Raw genomic sequence first — 12,802 nt, forward strand, 5'->3', positions numbered from 1 at the left:
CACATTCCTACCCCACAACTTCTTGGGCCCTTTGTCTCCACTCACAGGCCTGGATTGCAGGTATCCAGCATTTACATGGGTGCTGGGAATCCAAACTGAAATCCTCATGCTTGCAAGCAAACACAAACACTCTGCCCACTAAGCCAGCTCTCTCAGCCCCAAAATGAACATTTCTACTGAGCTCTAAGTCCTAAGGGGTGGTGGGGATGTGTCTTTAAGGAGAAAGGAAATTGAAGGGAATACATCCTATGACAGCCCTGTTGTCTGTGAAGGAGAGGACAGGATAAGCTCATCAGAAGGCGGGGAGAGAGGATAGGGGAGGGGAGAAGCTGGGGAGAACAGGGGAAGGCTCCAAAAGGGTGGTGACTATTAGGGTGCTCTCATGGACCCCTGGATTTTGTCTTACATCCTATTCTAAAGGAAAAGGAGCTGAGGACAAACAGAAATGGTCGCCCCTGTAACTGGGGAACAGCTTCTCAGAGCTCAGATGTAGTTGTGCAGATTTGGGGGCTGTCATTCAATTTTGCATTGTTAATTAACTACTGAGTTAGAAGATTACTTGTCTAATGGGGCATTGATGCTGACAGAGTAGCATGAAGTTGAGAATCTGCAAGTTCGTACACCCAGAAAATGTAGTCTTCTTGACTGTATGAAGAGAGGTGCTTCGTTCTTATGAAGGCTCAGCTCTGTAAAAGTCACACCCTTCCTATAGGACACTTTTGTAATGTGCTCTTCAATCAGAATCCCAGCTGGACTTTTAAGATTCTTTTTTATATTTAATTCGTATTGTGTGTATGGATGTGTGCAAAGTGAATAGGTACTTACAGACACCAGAGGAACGGGATCTGCGGAGCAGGGGTAGCTCCTAGCCCACCAGTGTGGGGACTAGGAATGGAGCTCCAGTCCTCTGGAAGAACAGCAAGTGCCCTTAACCACTGAATGATCTCAAGCCCCACAACAGAGTACCTTTAGCAGCAACAACAAACCTTAAGTATTAGTCATAAAAATAAATATAAAAGATTAACTAAGAAACTTAAAAGAAGGAAAAGGAGGAGAAGGAAGAGGAAGTAGAAGAGGAAGGGCATTGTACTGGCAAGTATGGAAGCATAGAAGGAAGGCTTTATTGTGGCCTTGTGCTTCTAGAGGGTTGAGAGCCTATATTAGTCAGGGTTCTCTAAGAGAAGAGAACTGATTGTGTGTGTGTGTGTGTGTGTGTGTGTGTGTGTGTGTGTGTGTGTGTGTGTGTGTGAAGAGGAACTGATTAGAGTGACTACAAGTTGTGGCTGTGGTCTAGCTAGTCCAAGAATGACTGTCTTCTGACTGGAGACTTGACTGGACAGCTCAGCTGGTCTGCAGTCTGTGTTGGAATCCCTATTGAAATAGGATTCTAATGCCAGCAAAGTCCTGCCTCAGCTGCAGGATAATTGGGTTTGTCTGTGAGAGTGAGAGAAAGGCAAAAACCAAAAAGCTTCCTTCCTCCACCAGAAGGCTTAGCCTAGATTTAGGGTGGGTCTTCCCACTTCAGATAATCAATCAAGGAAAGGAAAAAACTCTACAGGAATGTCCAGATGTTTAGGTTTTAGTTGACTCCAAATGTTGTCATCACAGAGTGAAGTGTGGCGACAGACAAGCATAGTGGCAGAGTTAGCTAAAGGCTAACATGGCTTTTGAAAGCCTGCTCCCCTCCCCCCATGACACACTTCCAGCAAGGCCACTTCACATCCACCAACTGGGAACCAAGTGTGCAAATGCCAGAGATTATAGGGGACATCTCATGGAAGCAGGGTGACACAGCTACTGGAGAAGGGGGTTGGGGGAAAGAGGTACAAGTCAGAAAGTCCAAAATTAGTACAAAATGTCTGTAATCATTTAGGAGGAAGCAGAGTAGTTCTTTCCAGAATTGATATCTTGGGCATAAATTAAGATTATCTGGGTACTTATTTGGTGTCTTTGGAGGTCCTGGGGATTGGCTCTGACCTTTGCATTGTCGTGGGCAGATAGCCCTCCCTTCAGCTCCCACAGACATTAGACCAGTGTAAGGCTACAAACCCTTCCTCTACTTGGTCTTCCTTCTGAGTAAATCTAGGGATTGGATACTATGGCCTGTATCTACATGAGGTCCTTTGATGGAGCAGCTAAATGCTTTCAAGTATTTTCTAGCTAAATTCCTTTACTGCTAGTGTTCTCTTCCTAATTAAGGTTAAAGTCTGCCATTATCCAGATAGGCTTCTGAGCTGGGGCAAAGTGGCAGAATCCGTTTGTCAGCAGGGCTTCTCCTTCTCTGCTTGCCTAGGGAGTTCAACATCCCCCAACACACACACACACACACACACACACACACACACACACACACACACACACACAGAGACACACACACACACAGACACACACACACCTCTATCTGCCAATGTCATGCAGATTTTGTTAGATTACAGATTCAGCTTCCTTTCTCCCAGTAAGAACCCAGACAGCTAGACCTGAGATTCCTGGAAAGTCTCCCCATGCTAACGAGGCACCTCAGGTCCTTAGCCTTCAACCAATAACCTTTACCCACCCTGGATAACCCTACCCACTTCCCCAATCTATTGAATCCTTGAATCTCACCCCAAGTAAAGGTGGTCTGTCTCCCCATCTCCCCAAAGCTTGCCCCAGTATGTCATTACTACCTTACCGTTCGAACTCATGGGCCATCTGAAACCCTGTCCGTGGACTCTCCTTCCTTCATCCGCATGGGCTGGTGGACAGTGAGCCCAGGGAGAAGGAAGACCCACACGGTAGCACTGCTGTATTCTGGATGTGAAGATGCCATAGGAAGCAGAGAAGGAATGAGCAGCAGAGGTCCAGCCGTACAGCACTCCTCTGACTGCAGGTCCTGTTAGCCTGCATGGTCTTCAGTGTGGTCCATCACATCCATCCATCTGCTTTGTTGTCATGCAGATATCCCAAGCATCCTTAGCCTGTGTTCTGACTGCTACTCCCTCGAATGCATGTGACCCAGATTCCTTCATGCTTCACCTTATGTATTCAGTACTTTGCTCAGACTCCATACACCAGCTCAACCTGGCGCTCTCTCCCCTCCTTTTTCATCTGGTATCTATTAGGTCTTTGATACATAGGTTAGTGACTGGGGAAACGGCTAAACTGACCCAAGACATCAGCGCAAATAAGGTAGTTTTCTGATTGCATTTTGCTCTGTGGAATTAGCTGTGTGGGGTTCCTCCTCTTCTTGGCTCAATGCCTTAGTCCGTTTCATGTTGCTATAATAAAATGCCCAGAGTCAGATAGAATCCACAGACATTTGTTTTCTACAGTTGTGTATGCTGGGAACTCCAAGATCAAGGCACTGGAATCAGATATCTGGTGTGATCTCCATGTGGCAGGTGGAAGAGGAAAAGGGGAAACAACCCCATCTGTCAGGCTGGTGCTGGACACCAGGCACCGGTCTGGGGAAGGAACCCTCAGGGCCTCTTAGACACTCTACCTCGTGATGACTTTGTATTGACAACATCTGACCTTTGGAGGGTCCTTATCCAAGGCAAAGCTTCATCAAGGTGGGGCAGTGTCCCCAGTCCCCAGGCCGGAGTGCCAATCCACAGGTGCTTTACTGTAAGCACTGCAGCATCGAGAATGCAGTTGCCGCTCTGAGTTTGAAAACAGCTTTACATCTTTCTAAAAATTAGCTTAGTAAAACTTCTCTTTCCGGTGTCTTGAATGTTGGCATGGTTTGTACAAGTGACTTTTCTCCCAATCCGTTGTCTGGTTCATCTTGAAACAACCTCATCGGTGTTTCCAGAGGTCAGCCTTTGCCTGTGCTGGTATACATTTCTTTACCTAACTGGCTAGTTGTAATCAGGGACCAGAAAACGCCACAGTTGCCAGCGGTAAGGTGATTCCTCAGTCTGCCTGACCCGACTCCAGGACTGAACTCCATCTTTTGTTTTCTTTAATAGATATATTAGTGTGACCATTGTTTTTAGTGGAAGATGATTGAAAGTGAACACTTTAATCGAGGTGAAATCATTAAAGAACTGGTGAGTCCGAGCTCTTCTTTCAGTCATATTTGTAAGAGTATTGAGCAGAACATTCTGACTCTCCTTCCTGGAGCTGAGAGGGTTGATGGGAAGGAGATCCTCTTATTGGGTGACTGGAGGCACAGGTGTCTGGAGAGCGATCCAGCTTTCTCTTCTGAGAACGGTATCTGTTCCCCGGGAAGTTTCTAGTTTGTGCTGTCAACAGACAGTTTTTTTTTTTAAAAAGCTAGTTAAAACATAATAATTCAAATTCTTTCTTTTAAAACAGTGTTTGTGCAATGGTTTATCTTATGAGATGGTTGGACAAGAAGGATCAGATACTTCAAAACTGGAGATGTTCTTTTCAGGGTATCCCCGAATAGTTGGATTATCACTGTTTCATAATTTATCAAGTCTTACAATTGTTGCTCAAGATATAAAGGAAATTTCAGGGCTAGAGACTTGCTTACGGCTTAAGGAACTTTGGATTGCTGAGTGCTGCATAGAGGTAAGTCTAAGCAAACAGTCTCACGAGGTGCATCTAATCCTGAATTCTTAACGTTGGAAAAATGGCTCATTAAAATATGTGCAGTGTGTATGGATCAAAACTGATAAGTGGGCAAGGATAAAAATATGTACAGAGTGTAAACAGAATAAGGAATCAAAACATAAGGGTTGTTTTTGTTTTTTTTAGGGGGGTAAACATATCAACTCAGGTCATAGTCAGTATTGCTTTCTAGCAAAACTGATTCACCCTGACACTAAATGGTTAGATGTGTGTTTTAGAAAGAAACACTACAAAATTTATCATGGGTAATTAGAAATGTACGTACCTTTGAACTCAGAAGCCCCTACCCTAATAATTCTATACCCGAGAAGTAATTCAACAACTGAGAGCAGTTACCCATGAAGGTGTCTATTGTACCTCTTTCAGAACAAATAAAATCATCAAACGTGAATATTCTGCGCATAGGGGACTTTTAAAGAAAGCTATTATGACCTTCATAAATATTTTGTAATTATTAAATATTAGGCTTTGAAAATTATGGAAATGTGTTAGATGGTCTTGATCAAAAAAAAAAAAAAAACAACAAACCATACCACCCATAAAATCACATGCATATGATTATATTAATACCAGATAGATGTAGTTGGTCAACATTTAAAGGAAACATACAAAATTAAATATAGCTGTGTTTAGACGGGGAAATTATATGTTTTTCTTAATTTAGAGCTGATTTTCTGGGTATTTATTCAAAACTCGCTTTAAGTCAAACATGAAATAAGTAACGCTTCTCAATCTCCTTCTCAACAGAAAATTGAAGGCCTTCACGGATGTAGAAATTTGGAAAAATTATATTTATATTACAATAAAATTTCCAAAATAGAAAATTTAGAGAAGTTAATAAAATTGGAAGTTCTGTGGCTGAACCACAACACGATAAGAAATATTGAGGTGAGATAATTTGGATAATTTCCATGTAAAGTCACTTTACTGCTATGGCATTAAAACCACAGTGTCTAAGATACAATGTTAAGGGTTAAAAATATTGATTAATAGCATAATTATTATTGTCAAAATAATACCTTGGGGGTAGAGAGATGGCTTAGAGGTTAAATGCACGGCTGCTTTTCCAGAGGAGATGGGTTCCAGTTTCAACACCCACATAGCTCACAACCTTCTGTAATTCCAGTCCCAGAAAACCCAACACCCTCTTCTGTTCTCTGTGGTACCCAGCATACACACAAGCAAAACACACACACACACACATACACACACACACACACACACACACACACACACACATATACACACACATATACATTTTTTTTTTGGTTCTTTTTTTCGGAGCTGGGGACTGAACCCAGGGCCTTGCGCTTCCTAGGCAAGCGCTCTACCACTGAGCTAAATCCCCAACCCCGTATACATATTTTTTAATAAAGTATAAAGAGGAACTACTGTGTAGATAGCGTTTTCTTCACAACAGGGCTGATGTTACAAGGGTTTCAAAGCAAGGTCTGAGAAGCCACGTGATGTGTTGTTGTCTCTCCACTCACTGAGCTGATCTTCCCCTTCACTCCTTTCTGCTCCTTCTACTAATTCTCCATTGATGTGGGGGTGGGGAGGCTTCATTGGACCCATCTTCCTCTGGGCCCATGAAGCACATGGTTTCTACTTTCCAAGCACCCAAGAAAATAACAAGATTGATCAGAGTGGACGTTTTAAAGGTACACATTGTGCTTTCAGGGCTTGCAGACTTTGAAGAATCTAAAAGACCTCAACCTTGCGGGGAACCTAATAAGCAGCATTGGTATGTATGTTTCCCACGGAATCTGTGCTAAGGCATCTTAAAAGCCTGTAATAGATTTGTCTCTTAGACTCCATGCCATTGAAAAGCAGTTTTACTTTTGCACATAGTTTTACCTTAGATCATGGTTCTTTCTATTGACCTATGAGGATCTTTTTAAGAAATTTTTGGTTTTTTGAGAGTTTCTTACACTGTGTTTTGATCATATTTATACCCACCATCTCTTCCCAGATCCACTGCCACTTCCCTACCTAACTTTAGATCAATGGTTCCGGTGTTTAACTCTCAGCCATTGATCACTATTGCTAATGAAGCACTGGTGTCTTTGATACTATTGAAATGCTGGGACAATGGTCACCCGTGACTTACAAATGTGCCAGGGTATATTACAAAAGGTAGAACAAAAAAACCTAAATATTTTTCGTAACGCTGAGGATTGAACTTGTGGCCTTGGGTATGCTAGAAAAGCACCCAGCCACCGCGCTATGCCCTCTTTCTAACGTTTCTTTAATTTTGTTTTCAAATGAAAGGTCGATGTCTCGATCCCAATGAACAACTGGAAAAACTAAACCTTTCTGGAAATCAAATTACTTCTTTCAAGGTATGTTCAATTAAATGATTGATTTCTGTTTATTAGCCTGAGTTACGAACTGTATAGACCAGAAAATACACCAAACAGTCCTCCTTCAAGGAGCAATTGCATTGAGTTCATTGCTCTGTGCCTCCTGGTGGTCTGGGGCAGTGGATCCCAACCTATGCTTTGCAATCCCTTCTGGAGGCTGCATATTAGAGATTTACATTATTCACAGTAGCAAGATTGAAGTTATGAAGTAGCAACAGAATAATTTTATGGTTGGGGTCATCACAACAGGAGGAACTGTACTGAAGGGTCACAGTGTTAGGAAAGTTGAGAAGCACTGCTCTAGGGAGTTTGAGTGGCATCTCCTCAGTTAGTCATAGGACTTGATCCTTTCGGGACCAAAAAGCTAGCTCCTCAGTTGGCCAGTAGGATGCTGCTTTCTCTGAACTTTGTCCTGGTCTCTCTGGCTACATTCATCTTGTTGGGGGTTCAGCCCCTGCTAGCATCTGTAAAGGTGGACTGCCCCCTCTGAGTCCTGGGGCTCTTCACCATTTCTGTGCATACTCAGTCTCTACATAGTCCATCCTCTGTTCGGACTGTGAGTGCATCTGCTCTAATTACTGCTCAACTGGTCCCTCTGTTTACCCTGTTGTCGCCTCTGAACTGCAGATGTCTCTTAACGAGCTCCAACTGTTGTACCCTCCCCAAACCCTCTTTCCTTGCAGGTGTCTCTGACTCTCTAAATACTTTTTCCACTCTTCTAGTTAAGCAAAACATTTTACAGCCTTTTTTATCTCTATTATTCTTCATATCTCACCTTCATTCTGTGAGCAAATCTTGTTGTCCATTCGGAATATGCCCAGAGCCTTACTACCTGGGTCACTGTCAATCTGGTTAGCAGCATTATCATTACCAATCTACATTAGTGGGGGGGGGGACTTCTCACAATCCTCCCTGTTTTTAGTGTGTGTGTGTGTGTGTGTGTGTGTGTGTGTGTGTGAGCGCGAGCACGTGCATGCCGTGACACACACGTGGAGACAGAAGACACCCTGCAGGAGTCAGTTCCCTCACTCTACCACATGGATCGGGGGATCAAGCTTAGCTGGCAGGCATGGCAGGCAGCGCCCTTACCTGCTGAGTCTCCTTGCCAACCCTCCTTCCCTTTTCTCTGCCCTCAGTCCACTCTCTGTGCAGCAAAACTTGCTGGAGCACTTTTAAATGTGCTATAGTAGATCTCTCTTGTCAAACTCCTTTGTCGTCTGGCCTTGCTCACACTGTGATTCTGACAACGTGAGACTGAAGGGACACAGTCGAGCACAGCTTATGAGAACACAAGAGAAAATGGAGTAAGAGGTGATTTTAACTCAGTCAATGTAAAGAGATACTCTTTAACTCAGAGAAAGCTTAAGAGTAGTGCAAGGCAGTAGAATGAATAAGAAGAAATTTGAATAAAATGCTACCCGATTAGTCCAACTGCAAAGGAGCTAATCAATATGAAAGGCTAGAAGCGTTTTAACAGGCGCTGGAAGAGGCTCCTCTGGGCGGTGCCAGTGGCCATTCTAAGAGGGAGAGATGAGTGTGTTCATGAGAACATGGAGATAGGAAATCACGGATGCACTGAGTAAAGTCAGCGTTGCTGTTTGGCTCAACTTCCTGGTGAGCACAAGAGCACAGGGAGGTGGGACTAAAAGGCGAATGGAATCTTCAGTGTGGCATGTTTGGTAGACGACACGAAGCTGCCACTGCTTTTCAGCAAGGGGCTATTATAATGCCATCACAGATGTCCCTCAGGAACGGTAAACCAGAATTCGTGTTTATTGGTTAGGAGCAGCTGGGACGCACAGAAAATGCATAGCTGTGAGGTCCGCCATTTAGCCAAGGTTGATCTTCTCTTTGGAACTTAACGTGTGCTTTCCCGAGAGAGTAGCATCTCGGCCATCTAGATCACTTTGACATGCGTACTTAGGTGTGTGGTTAGAGTGGTTCACTGGATTGTGATCTTAGGTGTTAAAACACTTCCTCTCAAGGTGAGTGTGCCTCACTGATTGAACATTCTCATTGATGTTTAGGACCTTACTAACTTGACCAAGCTCCCTCGCTTAAAGGATTTATCTCTGAATGACCCTCAGTATAAATCAAATCCAGTGTGTCAGCTGTGTAACTACTCCACCCACGTGTTGTATCACCTGCCTTCTCTTCAACGACTTGACACGTTTGACGTATCAGCAAAGCAAATCAAGGAGCTGGCAGATGTAAGTGTGGTTGCAATGAGGTATCTGTGGCTCATATTGGTGTAGTTCATGGCTTCTTTCTGGTTGGGTCCTCATAGGGCTGTCAACATGCGGTCAGTTCTCGTCTCCTGTTTGCTCTTGCCCCTTCCATAAACAGAATGTTTCACCTTAAAGTGTACAGATTATAACATTAATTCTGGAATTCGGTAGTCAGACACAAATGGGGAAACTGATGTTGGAAATAGATTTTTTGATACACGATTCTTAAAATTATTTTAGAACAAATTAAATGTAGTATTTTAAAATCTTTTCCCCTGCATGGAAGAAATTAAGTTTAAATTTCATAGAAAGTATGTCTGGACAGAACTAAAGGAGTACAAGCAAGTTGGTGAACACCTTGCTGCTTGAGATGTAACCTAATAGCCTCTATTTTGTCTGGCAAACTAAGCTACTTAATCCTCAAAACATGATGGTGTTGGAGATTTAAGAATTTATTTGAAATCCCTTTACCTGTCAGTGACTCACATATATTTGTATTGGATTTTCCATTTACCCCAAATATTTAAAATAACAAGAGACGTCGTTTTCCAATGTTTTTCTTCCTTTCACACACACACACACACACACACACACACACACAAACACACACACACACACACACACACACACACACACACACACACTAGATGACTAGATGTCAGGTGTTTGCTCTGATGTTCTCCACCCTATTTTTCAAGAGGGAATCTCTCACTGAACCAGGAACTGATCTTTTGGTTAGACTGGCTGGCCAGTTCTTTTTGACTAATGTAATTCTCAGGCATCATTTAACTTGTATAGTTCGTAATGGGCTATTTAATCAATTTGTTATTATTGTGAGTTAATAGGTGAATGGTTATTAAGTGAAGTAAATTTAAGGTTGGATATAATTACATTAGAATGATAATTTAATGGTATTATCAGTCTAAAAGGAGTTCACTTAGAGCACTGTTTCACAGATTGGGGGTGATGGCAATTTTTGAGAAGGTCAGGCTCTTAAAAAGTGAATTATATTCAATTTGACATTTACTTTTAACACTTTTAAATTTGTTTTCCCTGAATTAATAAAGTAGGAATAATGTGGCTTAATATTTGCTCCAGTATTATGTCTTTTTAGCTAAGCATACTGCTTTATAAGTTAAATAAGTTAAATTGTATCTGTGATTTCTTTACTGGAAATCTTAGAAATAGACATTCATATGCCTCATGCTCACATATTAAAAATAAAGATGCTCTTTGGGATTTTATGTCATACCATAAATTAAATACAAAATCCTGCAGCACTGTCATGTCTCTGTCTGCATGAGCATTTCTGATGGAGCTGGCAAACTTGCAGACTTATAAAGAACTGTTACGTTTACAGAATTCCACAGATAGCTATAGCTTAGACTTCTATTGCTGTGATCAAAACTCTTAGGGAGGAAAGAGTTTATTGCAGTTTACTCCTTGCAATTTATCTCCCAGAAAAGTCAGGGCAGGAACCTGGAGGCAGAAGCTGATGCAGAGGCCATGGAGGAATACTTCTTGCCAGCTTGTCCCCCGTGGCTTGCTCTATCTGCTTTCTTACAGCACCCAGGACCACTGCCTGCAGTGACCTGGGCCCTCCCATATGCATTACCAATCCAGAAAACACACCACCAGCTAATCTGGCTGCACATTTTCTAAATTGAAGTTCTCTCTTCCAAAAAAACTCTAGCTTGTGTCAAGTTGACATAAAACTAGCCAACACAGCTTCCTGTAACTTGTTTTATCTAATTTTTTACCTTCAGTCAACAGCAATGAAAAAAATAATGTATTATAACATGAGAATAAAAACTGTTCAGAGACATCTGAATGAAGAACTTGAAAAACTGAATGACAGGAAATGCAAGTTACAGAAGCTACCGGAAGAACGGATAAAATTATTCAACTTTGCAAAGAAAACAGTAAGATTTAATCATGTAAAATTTTATTGGTCACAGTGTAGGAAAATTATCCAAACACCTGGTAAATCCTTAATTCTACTGCCCATTCACTCCTACCGTGTGTGTGTGTGTGTGTGTGTGTGTGTGTGTGTGTGTGTGATTAATACTGAGATTTGAGTCAGGTTTATTCTAAAAATACTTTGGTTCCAGATATTTAACTGAGCTGCATTCTATGTATAATTTTTTAAAGGTATGAGACCTCCGTTCTGATCTCCAATGCCCTTATACACACACATACACTCACACATACATAACACACTCATACACATTCAAACACACATACTCACACACACAAACACACTCACCAACACACACACTCAAACACATGTACTCATACACACAAACACACTCACCTCACACATACACACACACTCATACACACACAGACACACACTCAACACATATACACACTCACACTCATACATACACATATACACCTCACACACATATACACACACATATATACATACACACCCACTTACAGATCACACTCACACATACATACATACACACATTTATAATACGCACACATACATACATACACACACACTAATACACATTCACGCCCACGTACATACATAGACACTGACACACTCAAACACACACACACATACATACACACACTCACACACATTCATACATTCACATACTCACAAACATACACACACGCAAACATACACACACTCACATATACATTCACATGTACACATATTCACAGTCACTCACACTCACATATACATACACACTCACACACTCAAATATACACACTCACACATAAATACTCATATACATACACACACATACACACTCACATACACATACATATACACACTCATACACAGGTATACACACTCACAGGTATATAATGGGGAACTTTAAATCAGACTCTATTTTAGTAGTGTGTGTTTTTTATGCAGAATAATTAGATTACTTTTATTAAAAGTAGATCTTGAAAAGTTAAGAATCATTGACTTGAAAACAGAACCTTGTGAGTGTAAAATTTTCTGTAACTTCTCAAAAACATGAAGAAACAGTGGATTCAGCAAATGGTGCTAGAAAGCTGTCAAGGTACTTAGGAGCAGGGGAGCTGGGTGCTCTGGTTTGCACTCTACCAAAAGTGTCAGTGGGGATAAAATTAAATGACAAAATATCAAGAACAAATATGTAAATGGATTGATTTAGCTGATCTCAATCTGCCAAATACTAGACATTGCAGAGAAAAGAGACTTAAGTTCAATTGCAAAACAAAAAGTGAGATGCTGTTGTGCTACAAGGCATTATTCATAAACAGTATGAACACGGGCTAGGGAGACGGCTCAGTAGGTAAAGTGCTTCCTGCACAACATGAAGACCTGGGCCCAGTTCCAAGGGCACATATAAAGGGTAGCCATGGTAATGCGTGCTGCTCCTCTTAGAGCTGGGGACATCCAGGCCAGTGAACCTTGGCCACCAGCTGAGGTACTTGGCAGACTCCAGCACCTTCCTTGGCCTTCATATGGGGCCTTCGTTCATTACACATAACCACACACCCATAGATTTAAAAGTAAAAGAAGTAGAATAAAATGTTTATGGAGCATAGGTTTAAAAATATATTTAATGGCCCTTTCTACTACTGAGCATATTTTTGTCTTATAATCAGAATGAGATTCTTGAAGTACAATGTTAATTAAAT

The 12,802-nt window shown here is 41.7% G+C and overlaps 1 protein-coding gene across 6 annotated transcripts in view; it reads left to right on the plus strand.

Moving 5' to 3' along the window:
- Window positions 1–12,802, plus strand: part of Lrrc9 (leucine rich repeat containing 9) — an 84,869-nt gene that overhangs the window by 10,324 nt on the left and 61,743 nt on the right. For 5 of the 6 annotated variants that reach the window (XR_005505474.2, XR_005505472.2, XR_005505473.2 and 2 more), the window contains exons 2-8: window positions 3,951–4,031; window positions 4,300–4,518; window positions 5,326–5,466; window positions 6,259–6,322; window positions 6,850–6,920; window positions 8,969–9,151; window positions 10,936–11,091. Coding sequence is in view for 3 of the 6 variants with exons in the window: in XM_063261711.1 (XP_063117781.1) it covers window positions 3,984–4,031; window positions 4,300–4,518; window positions 5,326–5,466; window positions 6,259–6,322; window positions 6,850–6,920; window positions 8,969–9,151; window positions 10,936–11,091 (882 nt within the window). In the remaining 3 variants the exon portion in view is untranslated. Of the gene's footprint in view, window positions 1–3,950; window positions 4,032–4,299; window positions 4,519–5,325; window positions 5,467–6,258; window positions 6,323–6,849; window positions 6,921–8,968; window positions 9,152–10,935; window positions 11,092–12,802 lie in introns of those variants that run through there. The other variant, NM_001191613.1, reaches the window with a different exon arrangement.

This window comes from Rattus norvegicus, chromosome 6 (genome assembly GCF_036323735.1).
Source record: "Rattus norvegicus strain BN/NHsdMcwi chromosome 6, GRCr8, whole genome shotgun sequence".
Classification (NCBI taxonomy): Eukaryota; Metazoa; Chordata; class Mammalia; order Rodentia; family Muridae; genus Rattus; species Rattus norvegicus.